The 19,074-nt window shown below is 46.6% G+C and overlaps 2 protein-coding genes and 1 pseudogene across 3 annotated transcripts; all 3 read right to left on the bottom strand.

Moving 5' to 3' along the window:
- Nucleotides 1–8,089: 8,089 nt before the first annotated feature.
- LOC109754724 (putative protein Brevis radix-like 5) lies at nt 8,090–9,247 on the bottom strand. Its single transcript, XM_040398394.1, has 4 exons — nt 9,176–9,247; nt 8,588–9,097; nt 8,363–8,485; nt 8,090–8,311 (listed from the first exon to the last, which is right to left on the bottom strand). The coding sequence occupies exons 1-4, from the start codon at nt 9,245–9,247 to the stop codon at nt 8,090–8,092; spliced, it is 927 nt and encodes a 308-aa protein (XP_040254328.1).
- A 3,429-nt stretch (nt 9,248–12,676) lies between these two features.
- LOC109754716 (probable F-box protein At1g44080) lies at nt 12,677–14,761 on the bottom strand. 2 transcript variants are annotated; one of them, XM_020313626.4, is made up of 2 exons: nt 14,518–14,761; nt 12,677–14,377 (listed from the first exon to the last, which is right to left on the bottom strand). In XM_020313626.4, exon 2 carries the CDS (start codon nt 14,370–14,372, stop codon nt 13,119–13,121), a length of 1,254 nt encoding a protein of 417 aa, XP_020169215.1. In that variant the 5' UTR covers nt 14,373–14,377; nt 14,518–14,761; the 3' UTR covers nt 12,677–13,118. The 2 variants fall into 2 exon arrangements, with proteins under 2 accessions (XP_020169215.1, XP_020169214.1); XM_020313625.4 differs by having other exon boundaries at nt 14,568–14,756.
- A 1,739-nt stretch (nt 14,762–16,500) lies between these two features.
- LOC109754718 (putative F-box protein At3g25750) lies at nt 16,501–19,069 on the bottom strand (annotated as a pseudogene).
- Nucleotides 19,070–19,074: the final 5 nt, after the last annotated feature.

Genomic DNA, 19,074 nt, shown 5'->3' with positions numbered 1-19,074 from the left:
GATGTCATTGATAACGGGATCACATCATTAGGAGAATGATGTGATGGACAAGACCCAATCCTAAGCATAGCATAAAAGATCGTGTAGTTTCGTTTGCTAGAGCTTTTCCAATGTCAAGTATCTTTTCCTTAGACCATGAGATCGTGCAACTCCCGGATACCGTAGGAGTGCTTTGGGTGTGCCAAACGTCACAACGTAACTGGGTGACTATAAAGGTGCACTACGGGTATCTCCGAAAGTGTCTGTTGGGTTGGCACGGATCGAGACTGGGATTTGTCACTCCGTATGACGGAGAGGTATCTCTGGGCCCACTCGGTAATGCATCATCATAATGAGCTCAATGTGACTAAGGCGTTAGTCACGGGATCATGCATTGCGGTACGAGTAAAGAGACTTGCCGGTAACGAGATTGAACAAGGTATTGGGATACCGACGATCGAATCTCGGGCAAGTAACATACCGATTGACAAAGGGAATTGCATACGGATTGATTGAATCCTCGACACCGTGGTTCATCCGATGAGATCATCGTGGAGCATGTGGGAGCCAACATGGGTATCCAGATCCCGCTGTTGGTTATTGACCGGAGAGGCGTCTCGGTCATGTCTGCATGTCTCCCGAACCCGTAGGGTCTACACACTTAAGGTCCGGTGACGCTAGGGTTGTAGAGATATATGTATGCGGAAACCCGAAAGTTGTTCGGAGTCCCGGATGAGATCCCGGACGTCACGAGAGGTTCCGGAATGGTCCGGAGGTGAAGAATTATATATAGGAAGTCCAGTTTCGGCCACCGGGAAAGTTTCGGGGGTTATCGGTATTGTACCGGGACCACCGGAAGGGTCCCGGGGGTCCACCGGGTGGGGCCACCTGTCCCGGAGGGCCCCGTGGGCTAAAAGTGGAAGGGAACCAGCCCCTAGTGGGCTGGGGCGCCCCCCTTGGGCCTCCCCCCATGCGCCTAGGGTTGGGAACCCTAGGGGGTGAGTTCCCCCTTGCCTTGGGGGGCAAGGCACCCCTTCCCCCCACTTGGCCGCCCCCCCCCCCTTGGATCTGATCTCCAGGGGCCGGCGCCCCCCCAGGGGGCCTATATAAAGGGGGGAGGGAGGGCATCACAGAACAGCCTTGGGCGCCTCCCTCCTCCCCTGCAACACCTCTCTCTCTCTCTCGTAGTAGTAGTAGCTCGGCGAAGCCCTGCACGAGACCCGCTACATCCACCACCACGCCGTCGTGCTGCTGGATCTCCATCAACCTCTCCTTCCCCCTTGCTGGATCAAGAAGGAGGAGACGTCGCTGCACCGTACGTGTGTTGAACGCGGAGGTGCCGTCCGTTCGGCACTCGGTCATCGGTGATTTGGATCACGGCGAGTACGACTCCGTCATCCACGTTCATTGGAACGCTTCCGCTCGCGATCTACAAGGGTACGTAGATGCACTCCCTTCCCCTCGTTGCTAGTACACTCCATAGATGCATCTTGGTGAACGTAGGAAAATTTTAAAATTATGCTACGATTCCCAACACCCTTTTCATCGAATCCGTTCCGACTAAAGTAGGAGAGACAGACACCCGCTAGCCACCTTATGCAACTAGTGCATGTCAGTCGGTGGAACCTGTCTCACGTAAGCGTACGTGTAAGGTCGGTCCGGGCCGCTTCATCCTACAATGCCGCCGAAACAAGAAAATACTAGTAGCGGCAAGAAGAATTGGCAAACTCAACGCCCACAACTGCTTTGTGTTCTACTCGTGCATAGTAACTACGCATAGGCCTGGCTCATGATGCCACTGTTGGGAATCGTAGCATAATTTTAAAATTTTCCTACGCTCACCAAGATGCATCTATGGAGTATACTAGCAACAAGGGGAAAGGAGTGCATCTACATACCCTTGTAGATCGCGAGCGGAAGCGTTCCAATGAACGTGGATGACGGAGTCGTACTCGCCGTGATTCAAATCACCGATGACCGAGTGCCGAACGGACGGCACCTCCGCGTTCAACACACGTACGGTGCAGCGACGTCTCCTCCTTCTTGATCCAGCAAGGGGGAAGGAGAGGTTGATGGAGATCCAGCAGCACGACGGCGTGGTGGTGGATGCAGCGGGATGTCGGCAGGGCTTCGCCGAGCTTCTACGAGAGAGAGAGGTGTAGCAGGGGGAGAGGGAGGCGCCCAAGGCTGTCTTGTTGCTGCCCTCCTTCCCCCCCCCCTTTATATAGGCCCCCTGGGAAGGGGGGGCGCCGGCCAGAACCCATCTAGGGTGGGGGGCGGCGGCCAGGGGGGGTGCCTTGCCCCCCAAGGCAAGTGGGAAGCCCCCCCACCCTAGGGTTCCCAACCCTAGGCGCAGGGGGGGAGGCCCATGGGGGGGCGCCCAGCCCACTAGGGGCTGGTTCCCTTCCCACTTCAGCCCACGGGGCCCTCCGGGATAGGTGGCCCCACCCGATGGACCCCCGGGACCCTTCCGGTGGTCCCGGTACAATACCGGTAACCCCCGAAACTTTCCCGGTGGCCGAAACTGGACTTCCCATATATAATTCTTCACCTTCGGACCATTCCGGAACTCCTCGTAACGTCCAGGATCTCATCCGGGACTCCGAACAACTTTCGGGTTTCCGCATACACATATCTCTACAACCCTAGCGTCACCGAACCTTAAGTGTGTAGACCCTACGGGTTCGGGAGACATGCAGACATGACCGAGACGCCTCTCCGGTCAATAACCAACAGCGGGATCTGGATACCCATGTTGGCTCCCACATGTTCCACGATGATCTCATCGGATGAACCACGATGTCGAGGATTCAGTCAATCCCGTATACAATTCCCTTTGTCAATCGGTATGTTACTTGCCCGAGATTCGATCGTCGGTATCCCAATACCTTGTTCAATCTCTTTACCGGCAAGTCTCTTTACTCGTACCGCAATGCATGATCCCGTGACTAACGCCTTAGTCACATTGAGCTCATTATGATGATGCATTACCGAGTGGGCCCAGAGATACCTCTCCGTCATACGGAGTGACAAATCCCAGTCTCGATCCGTGCCAACCCAACAGATACTTTCGGAGATACCCGTAGTGCACCTTTATAGTCACCCAGTTACGTTGTGAAGTTTGGCACACCCAAAGCACTCCTACGGTATCCGGGAGTTGCACGATCTCATGGTCTAAGGAAAAGATACTTGACATTGGAAAAGCTCTAGCAAACGAAACTACACGATCTTTTATGCTATGCTTAGGATTGGGTCCTGTCCATCACATCATTCTCCTAATGATGTGATCCCGTTATCAATGACATCCAATGTCCATAGTCAGGAAACCATGACTATCTGTTGATCAACGAGCTAGTCAACTAGAGGCTTACTAGGGACACGTTGTGGTCTATGTATTCACACATGTATTACGATTTCCGGACAATACAATTATAGCATGAATAATAGACAATTACCATGAACAAAGAAATATAATAATAACCATTTATTATTGCCTCTAGGGCATATTTCCAACATCCACCTCGATAATATCGTAGCAGTGCTTAGGCGAAGCCCTGCGTCGGTAGAATATCATCATCGTCACCATGCCGTCGTGCTGACGGAACTCTCCCTCAAAGCTCGGCTGGATTGGAGTTCGAGGGACGTCATCGAGCTGAACGTGTGCTGAACTCGGAGGTGCCATGCATTCGGTACTTGATCGGTCGGATCGTGAAGACGTACGACTACGTCAACCGCGTTGTGCCAACGCTTCCGCTTTCGGTCTACGAGGGTACGTGGACAACACTCTCCCCTCTCGTTGCTATGCATCACCATGATCCTGTGTGTGCGTAGGAATTTTTTTGAAATTACTACGTTCCCCAACAGATAACACTGAAAGATCTAATATTTGATGATCTAGAGATTGATCCATCTACTCGAATCTTAGCAATAGCAAGAGTAGGAGGAATCTAAGTGTCTGATGTCCGAGAACCTTGTGGTCGATGCTGGGCTTGGGGCTTGGATGATCTAACAAACATGTGTGTTGCTTGCGGACTTTGAAATTCATGCTCATATAGGGCCTACTCGCAAGCCAAATGTCCCATAGAGTGACCAAAACAGACACGAAATCTATGTGTGGCAGAGAATCCATCAGGAAGAAAATCCAACATTTAGCATTTGGTCACTAGTTTATTTCATCAACTCCACCAAGTCTTGATTTGCAAGAGCCTAGACACACGATATGGTGCAATCCATCAAAGAGTGTTTCCAAGAATCTTTCGCCTGCACAAGCCGCAATTGCTTACTGGCGAAATGTTGTGAGGGTGTAGGAGGTCATCCATGGGTAGGGAATGCCGAGCCAAAGGCCATAAGAAAATTTTCAATTTTGAAGGGACCTGCACCTTCCACATCTTGCTCGAACTTCCCTAATCTCTATCAGTACTTGAAGTATTAGTCTCCTCCTCTAAACATGCCTTGCGCTGGTGTTTGTGACCGTTAGCATTCGACGTACTAAAAATGTCCCTTTCTTCTCGAAATTCCAAGACTAGAAATTGTCCCTATGACGGGTGCACAACAGGATAGATAGAATTAGCTCGGTGTTGATGGCAATGAAATGTTGCAAGGTCATTTCACAATTCCATGATGCCAAATTTGGGATGATCAGTTCGCTAACCAGCCGATGTGGGTTATCCGAAATGCTAGCTATTGGTCTCATGTTATAATCCCTCGGGAGTCAATTATGCCTCCAAACTTCCGTATTGTTTCCACCGCCGATTCTTCCATCAAGAATAAACAGTCATATCTGTGATGTACAGATACCCACCTAGGATTCCAAGAACTCTGTCGAGGGAAAACACCGAGCCTTGAGAATCTGGGCACTAAGAGAGGTTGGGTCCTACAAGATATACCATGCTTGGCGAGCTAATAGAGCAAGGTTAAACAATTCAATATCTCTGAGCCCTAGACCGCCCAAAACTTTGATTTTGCATTTCTTCCCATGAAACCTATTGGTCATGAAAAACATAAGTCTGTCATCCGCAAAGCGCAAGTGGCTTACCTGTGGCGTTGATTGAGCAACTTTAATACGATTAAGGTGCAATGACTAACTTTTACTTTTTAAGAGGCACGAAAGGCCCTCCACTGCTATTAAGAACACATATGGAGAAATACGGTCCCCCTGGCCCTGACAGATTCCTCAAAAAGGCTTAAACTCCTCAAGTTTATTGCCATTAACCAAAACAAAGAATCTGTCGGAACTCACCCAGCTCATGACTAAAGATATCCAAGTTGGTGCAAACCCCAACTTGGTCATAATAGCCTCAAGATACTCTCACTCAACATGATCATATACCTTCATCATATCCAATTTGAGAGCACGTAATCTCTTTCTCTTCACTTTGTTCCTCTTCATAAAATGAAGACATTCATAAGCTGAGGTAATATTGTCAGTGATAAGCCAGCTTGGAACAAAAGCAGATTGCTCCTTGGAAATAATCTCAAGAAGGATAACCTTCAGACGATTGGAGACAACCTTCGACGCAATCTTATGTAAAATTTTACAAAGACTGATTGGCTTGAATTAAGAAAGCAATGTGGGATCGTTCACCTAAGGGATTAGGACAAGAATGGTCTAATTGATGCTCTTGAGACTTTCTTCACCTCAAAATATTCGGAGAACGTCGAAACTTTAGCACCGCAAATGTCCCAATGTCGCTGAAAGGAATGCACCGGATAACCATCAGGCACCGATGCTTTAGTCGGGAACATCTGAAAAAGGGTGTCTTTCACTACCTCGCAACTATATGACTTGAGATGCTTTGAATTCATGTCTTCCTCAATTATGTCTATGTGGTACAAACATTTATAGACAACACTTTCAAATCACATGGCATGCCAGTGTCAACCGTGACTAGTCGGGACATGACTTTCACCAGCAACTTTTGGCAAACCATTTTCAAATATCTGAATGTTGCTTTAAATATGAGTTCCACACATCATCCTCAAAAAGATGGCCAGACTGAGAGGATGAACCAGAGATAGAGGCTTATTTGAGAAGTATGGTTTTTTGCTGAGCCTAAAAAGTGTTCATGGTTGTTATTTGTTGAGTGGTGGTGCAACAACACCTCCTACCACACAACCACCAAGTTCACCCCATTTCAGTTTATATGGATTGCCTCCTCCTCTTATAAATGAAGTATATGCTCCTGGTCCAGTGTATAGTTAGGCTAGAAAATTTTCAGAAGAAACAAAAGCATACATCAACAATTACAACACAATTTGTTAGAATGTCAAGCTAGAATGAAAAAGCGTGCGAATCTGAAAGGGACTGACGTAACATATGAAATCGGTACCCCGCAAAAAAAACATATGAAGTTGGCGACATGGTTTATTTAAAAATGCAACCATACTCAACCGCAAAAAAAATGCAACCATACTGATTGCGGCATTTGGTATAAGAATAGGGCTGGAACTTGCAACAAAATTCTATGGCCCCTTCAGAATCGTGCAGAAAGTGAGTACTAGAGCACACTGACACACAAACTACAGTTACCAGACACTCCACGGATACATGATGTTTTTCACATCAGTCAGTTAAGGAAACACTTAGGTCCTGGCTGTTACAGCTCCAGGATTTCCTCTGGTTGACTCACATGGCAAGATAAAAGTGGCACCAATCATGGTACTAGACACAAGACTTGTTCCTAGACACCAAAAATTGGTTACACAGGAGCTGGTTCAGTGGCTGAACATGTCACTCGAAGAGGCTACCTGGGACGATGTTGATTCCATCAAGAACACGTTCCCAGAATTCTTCAATGCAACCATTCGCTCATGGTTTCCTCCTCCTCATCCTTGTGGGCAAAGGATCATCTTCAGCAAGGGGCAATTGTCAGGATCCTGATGTTCTGAACCTGACAAAACTGACTCTCTCCGAAGAGTTCAACACGGAGCTATCTGAAGGTTCAAAGGAGGAAGAGAACCTTTGATTGACGTGTGAAGAGATCGAGAGATCACGGCGACGATGGACTCCACTGTTACTCCACCGTTAAAGCTACAGTTAACTGAAGCTTACTTTCACCTCGCTTCTGTTAACTGACCATTTCTTTACCACACACAATACTTTTCCTTTATAGGCTTATAGCGCATTTTGTGGATCGAGTCATCTTCTTATTCTCCAAGTCGTTGTAGCCTAGCTCTAAAATCCTAGACTGCTTGGTATAGAATTAGTTGATCCAAGAGAACTTGTATCGGATTATCAATTCGGGGTATCTGAAACCAAATCGCCACGGTATAGTTCCTCGATTCCTGACAGGTCATCGGTGCCTAGTGTTGTTGGGCGTGCACGGTGGTGTGCCATGGTGGCATGCAGTGATGCAGAGTCTTCAGTACTGACATCGGCCGCGACGGTTTCTTGTTCCGGTTGAAACTCCATGGCGCATATAAACTGTTCGATTAAAATCCGCGAAGGCGGAGAAGTAGAGATGCCCTTGGGTAGTGGGTACTGGGTACCATGATTTTGCAGATAAATGTGAAAATATTCAGGAACACGTCCGAACGTGTCGGCAAAACTGGACATAAACATTTGTTGCATAGCCCTTGAAGATGCTCTAAGATCGTGATGGTGTTGCTATCGGCGACGCCCGGGGCAATCTGAATGTGTTGGGTGTTTGCATAGGCATCGCAGAGCTACGTGCAGCTAGGCCAGCGACTCACTTTACCAGTGAACATATGTATGTCTGAAATTCTATGCACTATGTCTGAAACTCCGAGCCTGGGCGAACAAGAGTGTGGACATGAATTTATCCCATGGCTGGCCTTAAGAAAATAAACCGTATGCACATCACTAGTCGATCGATGGGAGGGGAGAACTAATGTAAGTACTACAACTGAAGAGGATTACAGGAATCGCAGACACAATTTCGCCAAGTGTCTAGAACAAGTATTAGGTTTCCCGCAAAACAAAACAAAAAAGAATTAGAACATGTACTGTATTTGTATGTATCCTTTTTCAGTGCAGTAGCATAGGAGTACTACTATAATTCCATTATTCCCTTTTCTTCAGCTTGCAATGCAGATTATGAGCATATTATGTTTATCTGTAACCAGACCGAAGACATGGATGCGGCCGGCTTCAGAAGGAGTAGAAGCTGCGCAGCCTGTCCTTGTTCTCCTGCCACCACACCCTCGCCTTTACCTCGCCGAACTTCTCACGGCTGAGTTCGACGTGCCGGAGCTGTAGGGGGTGGTCGGGGTATGCCCGGACGGTGATGAACACGCCGGGCTCGTACTCCTCGACCCACTCCGTCCACGGCGTGTTCCTCTGCTGGTGGTCGCTGATGTCGCCCTCCTCCTCCTCGTCGTCTTCTTGGGCCACCGGCGCCACCGCTTTAGGTGTCGAGGTCACTGCTGGTGGCGTTTTGCATCCTCTGAGGGTGTCGGGCGCGGTGACCAGGCCCAGTATCGGCGACCCCGCCGTGCCGCTCGACCTGCTCCCGCTGGACGGCTCGCCGGCCGCCATCGCATCATCCTGTGCCAACCAAATCCACCACAACACAAGCATTGCAATTCAGTCGATCGGATCGAATCAAGCAAATGATCGATCAAGTGCACTGCAATCGTGCGTGCATACCGGCAGCGGTTCTTCTTCGTCGGATTCGGACTGGCATGGGGTGACAGGTGTGTCGTCGTTGCCACCGCCGTCGGCCTGGTTGACAAGGCTGTAGAGCTCGACGATGCGGTCGTGGTTGTCGGCCCACCAGCTCTGCGCCGCCCAGTCGTCGAACAGCTCGTCCCTGAACCGCACCTTCCGGAGGCGGTTGGTGCCGTCGGGGCGCGGCGCCAGCGTCATCAGCACGCCCGGTTCCGGCTCCGCCACCCACTCCTCGGCACCGTCGTCGCCCTTCTCAGCCGCATCGTCGTCGGCGTCCAGCGAAGGAGAGCAGCCCTTGTCGCAGTCCTCCTCCGTGTGCAGCAGATGATCATGGCGGCGATCGTCCTGCAGCTGCGCCGGCGCGATCTTGGCCGACGTCGGTCCCGAACCATCCTTGTAGCGCTCGCGGGGGTCTGCCTCCCTCCGCTGCCTCCGCCGCGCATGACCGACGCCCCCGGCCGCCTTCGCCTTGAGAGACATGGCCTTCATCTGAAAGCAACACAAGAGTGGGAGACAAACTAATCAGCAGGCAAGCAACACACAACAACCAATGCGCGGGGTACGTACGTTCTTGGCCAAGCCCCTGATGGACCTGGCGGCCCTGCTGTCGCCGGCGCCGCCACGGAAGCACACGTGCATATCGATCGCCGGCCGGCCGCTCCTCCTCCCTCCCCTCTCCTGGCTGTACCGCTCCTGGGACGAAGTTGAAGTTGGATCGGGAAAAAAGATGAAAATTTGAAACCAGGCAGGCGCAGTTAATGCAGATGGCGTATTTCTTGGCTACGTTCGTGCGCGAGCTATACGGGCGGCGCGGACATTTCGGATTTCGAATCGCTGCTGCATGCTGCGGTCGACGTTGGATTTCGGATTTCGAACGGCCAGGGTGTAGGTAGGGCGTGTCCAGGGACGAAGCTAGAAAAAATGTTTGATGGGGTCGTGTCTATGACAGTGGGGTCGTTAATTTGCTAACAGCCCCGCCCAACTGCGGTTCCCATGTTCCACGATAGAATACAAGATTTATTTTTCTGTCCCTAATTTTGAGGCAGCTACAGACGGAAAATAGACTAATCTGTTGTACAGGGGGTCTTTATTGATGTCTACATATGATTGCTACAGATGGGATTGTCTAAACTAATGTACATGCCCTTATAGCCCTTGTAGGAATGGGCCGGCCCATGCAGAATTATGTTTCAGCTTTAAAAGCTTCCACATCCGCGAAATCACAAGTTAAAAGATAGTATTTGTCTAAAAAAGAAAACTAGTTAAGAGATATCCCTTATATTTCTCAAAAAAGAAAATATATCCCTTATAAAGATCACCCACACCTTCAAGCGTTGACAAGTGACGCATCCTCTTTTCGTAGATACTTTTAAACGTTTTCTCTTGAACCGTGTGTCTAAATCCCGAAACATTTTCATCATTGGATTTCACGCGATAAGATCTTCAAAACTAGATCCCATATAAAGGGCATGTACAATGTTGCTATCTTAGAGGTGTCATATAGGTTAAGTGTTGACGTGGAGGAGAGAGAAATCATAAAAAAAATGTCTGCCTTCTATTATTTAAATAGAGACGATCTCTTAGTATAATATGTCTCATCAAGTTTCTAGGAATAGCTAGTTATTGAAGATAAGGCTAAGAAATGACACATTGCAGACGTGTTTTTATTGTCATCTTTAAATTACATGTAAATCTTAAGGTAAGACTATCTTGTCAATCACTGTACATGCTCTAATAGATTCCGACGAACTTTTTTCACGAAAAAACAGAAGAAAAAATCTAGACCTGGAAGCATGTTTTTTCCCAAGAAACACAATTATGCCTCTCACGAGAAGCAAATCTGTGCTTCTCGTGGAAGAAAAAAAATTCCTTTTCGAGAAGCACAGCGCGGAAGCAAACCAAACTAGTACCTCCACGAGAAGCAAATCTATGCTTTTACATTCACAAGAAGCAAATTTATGTTTCCCGTGCAAGCAAACAAACATTTTTTTTTCTTATCGACGAAGCACAGTTGTGCTTCTCACTGAAGCAAATCTATGCCTCTTCAAGAAGTAAATATGTGCTTCTCGTGGAAGCACAAAAAAAATGCATTTTTTAAATTTTATTTTTCTTCCAAACCTAGTGAAAACTGAAAGGAAACCGAAAAGCCGAAAAAAGGAAAATACCCATGTAAAACCCGAAAACTTGTATAGAAAAATGAAAAATGAAATTTTGAAAAAAGTCTAACGTACGACATGTGGCAGCAACGTGCCACTTAGTCCGCTCTCACCCCAAGGGACCCTTGGGGGGCTCCGGCGCGGACTAGTTGCTCTCCTGATTGTGCCGCACATGCGCGGGCTATTATGGGCTAGCCCAGTTCGGATTACACCAGCTACGTGCTTTACGTGCAGACACTTCCCTTGCCTCAAAAAAAAACTTCCCATTTTCAGCTTTTTTTTTGTTTTTTCTTCCATTTGGATATTTTATTCGAAATTTTAAATATATTGTTTATTTTAAAATATATTCAAGATTTTACCGAAATGTTGGTTAATTTTAATAAATATTCTTATACTTAATATATAATTTTTTAATTTTAAAAATTCTCAAAAAAATCTAAAAGTGTTCATGAAATTTAAAAATGTTTCATTCAGTTAAAAAATATTAGGTAGTTTTTGAAATATTCTCGAATTTCGAAAAATCATGTTCGTTTTAAAATTGTTCATGGTTTTTTTTTGTAAATTAAAGAATGCACATGAATTTGAAAAAAAAGTTAAAGAAAAACATAATAGAGGAAAACAAAAAGGAAATACCATGGGAGGACCCTTAATAAACCAATAGAAAGAAAAGAAATGGGTACTAGAGAGAAAGCAGAAGGAAAATAATAATGGAGGAAGCCAATGAAAAGCCACCTAAAATGGAACAAACCCGTTGAAAGAAAACAGAATGGGTCTGGCCCATAACACAGTGAAACCCAGCGTCATTATATAGTCCCGAAATGTTTTATACTCCCTCCATTCACTTTTGTAAGACCTTTTAAACATTTAAGACAACACCTAAAACAGTTCAATTTCAGTTGCCTTAAATGACTTACAAAAGTGAACAGAGAAAGTAATATATACAAATACATTATTCTGTATGCTTTTTTATATTCTTCGTATGTTTTTTTTTAAGTGCCAGTTTTAGGTATTTGGACATGGAGCCCAAGGCTGGCCTGACCATCGTGATTTTGGGCTCAGACCGTCAGCCAGGCTGCCTATGTCCAAGCCTAAGCTAATATGTTCCAAAACAGGATGCCCCAAAATACAATTTGCACGATGTTTCAGTAAATATAATTTTTCTAGTCATATAATAGGGTTTCAGTAATATGTTGTGTCGTTGTTTTTTGAAATAATATGTTTCACTATATAACTTTTAATTATGCATCAAAGATAAAATGTTCTCGTAACTTTGTGAAGTGTTTCAACCAATAAAAATTGTACCTGAAAAATATTTTGGGGTATCTTCCACTGTCTACGGGCAATATTCATTTTTTGGTCAAAATAAAATATTCACTATGTTAAATAAATGCTCACTCAACTTCGAAAACTGGTTTCAATATTAAAAACTACATGCTAAATTTTTTACTTTGTTCTAAGAAAAATCACAATCAAAAGGCAAAACCAGATAAATGACCTGTTAGTGTGCCCTCCTTTTTATTTGAATTGCTTGACGTGTTTTAGGAGTACCTGTAAAAGTGTTACATGAGTAGATGGAATGGAAGAACTGGAACGCCTTGTTCGTTCCTTTGTAAGCTGGTTAATTAGATCTATTAATTAGCTTTTCAAATGGCTTCCCAGCTTATCCCGCATAGCAACTTCGATTCATGTTGCCTTTGACCGAGGACCAAGAAATTAACTGTGAATCTCCGAATTCAGTCAAACCACACTAGCAGCACAACTGAACAATGTCCACTGCAAGTTAAATACCATCACAAGAGAGCAGCAACTCGAGCACAAACAAATCTACCAATTCAGAGTTGCCAAAACATCGCAAAAGAAAAAAGAAATCAACAAGCCAAAGATATAGTGACGCAGTTTAAGATCATTCAGAGGCGTAGCAACAACCACAGTATACTAATTGAAAAAAACAAAGTAGTAACAAAGTTCAGATAGATACTACTAATGCAATTTGCGGCTCCTAGGAGAACCACTGAACACTATACCAACCACCATACATACCATGGTCAGATAGATAACATATGTGAGCAGCTTGCACAATAACCGCCAAACAACATGACAACAAAATAACCAGTGCCAGTTGAAAACCGATGCAGTTAAAAGCTTGCATAGTAACCACCATAATAAGTTCAGACAATTACGATAAATGGCAACTAACGGCGTAAGAAAGTTAAGTACTCTACAAAGGCATTTCACGGCATGTGTGGGACCACCGAACACCATAATCAACCGCCATGTTTACCAGTCAGATAGATAACCTGTGAGCAGCTTGCAAAATAAAGGCTGGACACCAACAACAATGCAACACCTTCAATTCAGTCCTGGGGGAATAGCCATGCTGCCAGACGCATCTCCTTGCGGCGCTTCCAGGAAATCATTGGATGAGGGGAAGAGACATCGCCGAGTCTCATGTCGTAGGAGCTGCAAGATGTGTTGTCCTCATCGTAGAAGTAGTCCACACGATGCTCGTCATCGTCATCCAAAAAGAAGATGTGATTGCCCAGTAAGCCATACCGAGACGCGGACAGAGCCCTGGAGCACCTTCGCCCTAGAAACAGAACCTGGTCATCCCCCACGGTCGACACCTTGATCCACTGTGAGTGCTCAAAGTCAGCCTTGAATACCTCAAACTCGCTCTTTCCAGCAACAATTTTACAGGTCACTCCAGGTCTAGGAGCCTGGCACCAAATCTTCCTGCGTACCATCAGCAACGCGCCACACGATTCAACCAGATAGACCTTCTTGACGGGCATGACGGGTACAGAGTTCTCTCGACACACAACATGGTAGACGCTGAGGTCCCCCTTGTAGCAGCGGTCACCCTTGGCCTTGATGACCCTTCCAACCCGAGAAACCTGTGGATCGCCGGTGCTTTGGTCACTGCTGACGTTCACCACAAGGAGGTCCTCGTCATCGGCAATGGCGTAGAGCTTTCCCTGGTAGAACACCATGTCTTCAAAATCCTTACACTCATCGCATGCACGTACCGACCATGACAAGGCCCCTGGCTGGCACATTAGGATCTGACTGGTGTATTCAACACCGACCAGTGCAGCAACGAGGTTTGGCGAGCACAGAAGTAGCTTAATTATGTGCAGCTCCTCTGAATCATTGATATGCATCCATGTAGTGTAAGGGTCGGCAACTTTTGACCCATCCTGGAGTATCCACTTAGCGACAGCATTTGGAGGCCGGAGTCGGACGCTGAAGAGAGGAGGGAGTGTCATGGTGGCCCTGGAGAAGGGGTTGACAAGGAAGCACCCATCGTCGCGGGGGAAGACAAGCCAGCTGCCATAGGCGCTCTTGTACCCAGCGAAGCCGCAGCCGGGGAAGCGGAAGCGCTCATCGTAGGGGAGGCTGTAGAAGGTGCCGTCAGGGAGCGCGAGCAGCGGCAATGTCGGGGGCATCACCTGCTTCCTGGCTGCAGCACGCCACTGTGGGCACACTGCGGCGAACCGGGCGTGGTCGGCGTATGCGGGGAGCAGGCGGAGCACCAGGCCTGCCAGGTCCGGCGGGAGGGCTGACCACGACGACGGTGGCTGCCAGTGAGGTTTGTTCTCTGTTGCCATCGGTCCTGCAATGCAAATAAGAAACAGCATCAGCGAAGAATGACGGCACAGCAACATTTTTTCCCGGGCGGAGGCAATGCGCCGAACAGCTTGCGCGCACTGCCAGCTGAAGCGGCGGGAGAAGGGAGGGAGATTCAAAACCCACCGAGAGAGAGAGGAGGAGGAGCGCTCGTGAAGAGAAGGAGTGGCGGGTACCAGTGAGACGGTCGCCGTCCCGGTGCCAGAGATGGGGTCGAGTTGCCGTCCCCGCCGCGCTGCGGCTGCTTGCTGGAGTTCAGAATGGAGCGAGTGGAGGAGTGTGGCTGCCCGAACGGGGCCGTGCCAAGTGAGCGAGTGCCACTGGCTGTGGATACGTACAGCCCAGGCCCACACAAGCCGTATGGGCCGCATGCTCTCTCACTGCAAAACAAAACAAAAAGAGGTTCCCGCCTTCTCGTTTTATGAGAGATAAACAATTACCCCTCAAAACAAATGAGAGAGAAACAATTTCGATTTCAGCCGGCGATGTATACTTCGAGATCGAGGTCAATAAAAAAACGCATATTTATATAATTTAATTGAAAAGAATGCCTGACACGTGAAAGAAAATGTTCACAAATATCCTAAAACAGTTTCTAACCTGCTGACGGTCTATGGAAAAAATATTTAGGTATACGAAAATTAATGTTCCGTATAGATCTTTTTTATTGAAGTGTTAGTCTATGAAATATGTTTATCTATTTAAGAAACATGCAACTTGCTAGTTTCAAAAAGAATAATGGGTTACACTCCTTCGTGTTGATTTGACCTCTTATGAAGAAACAACACATACTTCTATCAGAAGAAAGTTGTATCCATCTAGTCACAAATAAAAATTTTATTTTAGAAATCGCCCAATAAAAAACTATCACCTGAAACTTTTGTAAAGCAAACATCAAAGGCTTATGTATAGGCAAAGGACAAGAAACATAAAAAAAATAAAATTAAAGAACATCGTAAACATGTAATGAAAAGAGAAGAGATATAATATTACAATAAAATACTCCCTCCGTTCCAAAATAGATTACTCGACTTAGTATAAAGTTAGTACAAAGTCGAGTCATCTACTCCCTCCGTCCCAAAATTCTTGTCTTAGATTTGTTTAAATACGGATGTATCAAGTCATATTTTAGTATTAGATACATCCGTATCTAGACAAATGTAAGACAAGAATTTTGGGACGGAGGTAGTATTTTGGAACGGAGGGAGTAATAAACAAAAAAGAGAGAAGAGGGAATATTAATGAAAGGAAAACCAAACAAAGATGTTTGTTGGGTGACCGCAAATGGAATGGATGCGCAGAGGATATTCCTTTTTTTTTTAAGTTATACTCACCCAAAATTCAAAGCAAACCTCACATGCAAATGACTCAATATTGTTTTCAAATTGCAACTGATTTTTTGAATTGTGGAAAAATAATAAACCAAAACACTTTTTCAAATTTGAAAACACAATTGTAGCTCATTAGCACTATACATTTTTCATGCATACTGTGAATCACCAACTGATTACACAAAAGAAATTTACTGGTACATGACTCACTCTCATATTTATTCTTGTACTGTTTATTTCCGTTTTTTAACATTATTAAAATGGATCAGTTCATCCTGAGAGCCAAAAGTCCACTTTGCATTAGGGATCTCCTTTCAAGATTGGTGCGCTAGATCTCTTCTTTAGTAATGCCGTGGGATGGAGGACAAGATTATTTTTCTCTTGACTATTGCAGTTTTCAACAAATAAATATTTCATAAATTGGGTTTGATAAAAATATATTCATAACCATAAAATTTCCAGAAAAGATTTGGCATGGCTGTATTGAAATATGTTTCAGCATCTATTTGAAATATGCATGGCAATACAATTTGTCGCAACTTTTAGAAAACAATTTGACAAATAAAAATATCCAATAGTACAAAATATTATCTAGGAACATGTTCCACTGTCTAATAACTGTGTAGACAGCAAAAGATGCCCCGTGCTTGAAAAAGTTCTTGAAATAGGTGTTCAGACCACAAAACTGCACAAGGCCCATCACAAGATATCTACTTGAGCACAAAGGAAATCTACCACTACAGGTGATCAGAGTCCACCATGCCAAATCATCGAACAATTGAAAAAAAATACTACAATGCATTTCAGATAAAAGTAAAGATAGTACCAGCTGAAAGCCGGCACCGTTAACAGCTTGCATAGTAACCACCATAATTAGTTCAGAGAATTACTGATGCATGGCAACTAACAGAATAACCTATAGTACAGATAAATACTACTAATGCATTTCATGTCTTGCATGGTTTCCACTGAACACCACACCAACCACCATACATACCACGGTCAGATAGATAACATGTGAGCAGCTTGCAAAATAACCACTGAACAACAACATCTATAGCACGGTCAGATAGCCTGGTAGCAGCTTGCATAGAAATAACAGTGCTTCAGTCATGAGGGAAGAGCCATGCTGCCAGACGCATTTCATCGCCACGCTTCCAGGAAATGTCTGGATGAACAGAACGGTACCTGCCGGATCCCATGGCCTAGGTGCCGTAAGAAGTGTTCTCCTCGGCATAGCCATACTCCGTACGATTTTCCTCATCATCATCCAAAAACAAGATGTGATCACCCGGGACCCCATACTGAGAGAAGGGCAACGACCTGGAGCACCTTCGCCCTAGAAACAACACCTGGTCAGCCCCCACCGTCGACACCTTGACCCATCCTGAATGCTCAAAGTCAGCCTTGAAAACCTCAAACGCACTTGGTCCAGCAACGGCTCCACCGTCGTAGGAACCCGGCAGAAAATCGTCCTGCGTACCATCAGCATTGCCCCACAGGACTCAACCAGGTAGAGCTTCTTGCAGAGCATGGTGGTGGTGCCGAACACGTATGAGAACCATGGATCACCCTTGATGACTTGTCCAATACGAGAAACCTGTGGATCCCCGGTGCTATGGTCGTCGCTGATGTTCACCACAAGAAGGTTCTCGCCTTTGGTGAGGGCGTAGAGCTTGCCCTGGTAGAATGACATGTCTTCAAACCTCTTGCACCGATCGTACGCACGTACTGACCACGACAAGGCCCCTGGCTGGCACATTAGAATCTGACTTGTGTATCCAATGCCGACAAGGGCAGCAACAAGATTTGGTGAGCACACGACTAGCTTACTTATGTGCAGCTTGTCTGAGTCCTTCATATGCATCCATGTGACATAAGGGTCAGCTACTTTTGCCCCATGCTCATACGACCATTTGGCGACTGCATTTGGAGGCCGGAGTCGGACGCTGGAGAGAGGAGGGAGCGTCACTGTTTCCCTAGAGAAGGGGTCGACCAGGAAGCAGCCGTCGTCGCGGGGGAAGACGAGCCAGCTGCCGCAGGCGCTCTGGTACCCGGCGAAGCCGCAGCCGGGGAAGCGGAAGGGCGTGGGGTAGGGGAGGCTGTAGAAGGTGCCGTCCGGGAGCGCGATCAGCGGCAGCGGCGGGGGCAGCCGCTGCTGCTGCCTCGCAGCGGCACGCCACTGCGGGCACACCGCGGCGAAGCGGGCGCGGTCGGCATGCGCGGGGAGCAGGCTGAGCACCAGGCCGGCCAGCTCCAGCGGGATGGACGACCACGACAGCGCCGGCGGCTGCAGGTGGGGCTTCTTCTCCGCCGCCATCAACCCTTCGAAACAAGAAAGCAACGGCATCAGCGAAAGCCGCCTCATTTTCCGAATTCCGACATGGCAACGAGACGGAAAACACCAATGAGAATCACGGAACGGAAGCATTCCCCGGCGAGGCGGCAATGCGTCGAACATCTGGCGTGCATTGCCGGCAGAAGCGGCGGATTTGGGGGACACAAATCCCCGAGCGAGCGAGGGAGGAAGGAGGAAGGCCCGTGAAGAGAAAGAGAGAGAGGCGGTACCTGAGATACCAGTGCCGTCCCGCTGCCGGAGAGGGGGTCGGAGTTGCCGTGCGCGCCGGAGCTGGAGTGTGGAGTGTGTGACTGTGGTGGGAAGTGGAGCGGAGTGTCGAGTGTATCAGTCCAACAGCCCAACTGGCTGTGGATACGCAGGCCCAGGCCAAACCAAGCCGTATGGGCCGAACGCCCACTCACTGAAAAAGATGCCCCCGTTAGCATAAGAAAAATGAGTTCCCGCCTTCTCTTTTTCAAAGAGGAACAGTATCGATTTCAGTTGGCACTTGGCGACTTCGAGATTGATTTCAATATATTTTCCCCATATTTATGCAATACTTTTTTAAAAAATACATCTGTGTGTGCGTGTGTGAAAAATAATCTGTTCAAGGAAATTCTAAAACATGTTTCTAATATGCCCAGGGTCCATAAAAAAAGTACAAATTATTCCAGCGAATTTTCATGTTCATATAGGAAAAAAAATATTGAAGCGTTATGCCGTCTATGAAATATGTTTATGCATTTAAGAAACACACAAATTGTTACTCCCTCCTTACCAAAATATCAGACGTTTTTGCAGTTCAATTTTGGCACAGACCAATCACCAGTAAACAATTATTATTTTTGAAGCCGACCAGCCAACAACTATCACCTGAACATTTTGTGAAACAAACATGAACGCCTTATGTATATGCAAAGGCCAAGAAAAATGAAAGGAGCAATTTAAAGAAGATGACAGATAAACAAATAATGAAAAGAGAATAGACAAAAAAAATTAAGAAACAGACTGAGA

Source organism: Aegilops tauschii, chromosome 1 (assembly GCF_002575655.3).
Source record: "Aegilops tauschii subsp. strangulata cultivar AL8/78 chromosome 1, Aet v6.0, whole genome shotgun sequence".
In the NCBI taxonomy this organism is placed as follows: Eukaryota; Viridiplantae; Streptophyta; class Magnoliopsida; order Poales; family Poaceae; genus Aegilops; species Aegilops tauschii.
This window is presented reverse-complemented; position numbering and strand designations above follow the sequence as displayed.

Coding starts and splice junctions, on each gene's coding strand:
- LOC109754724 (XM_040398394.1), bottom strand. CDS start 9,247: ATGCACGTGTGCTTCCGTGGCGGCGCCGGCGACAGCAGGGCCGCCAGG. Junction 9,098..9,175: donor TCAGGGGCTTGGCCAAGAAC/GTACGTACCCCG, acceptor TGTTGCTTTCAG/ATGAAGGCCATGTCTCTCAA. Junction 8,486..8,587: donor ACGAAGAAGAACCGCTGCCG/GTATGCACGCAC, acceptor TGGTTGGCACAG/GATGATGCGATGGCGGCCGG.
- LOC109754716 (XM_020313626.4), bottom strand. CDS start 14,372: ATGGCAACAGAGAACAAACCTCACTGGCAGCCACCGTCGTCGTGGTCA.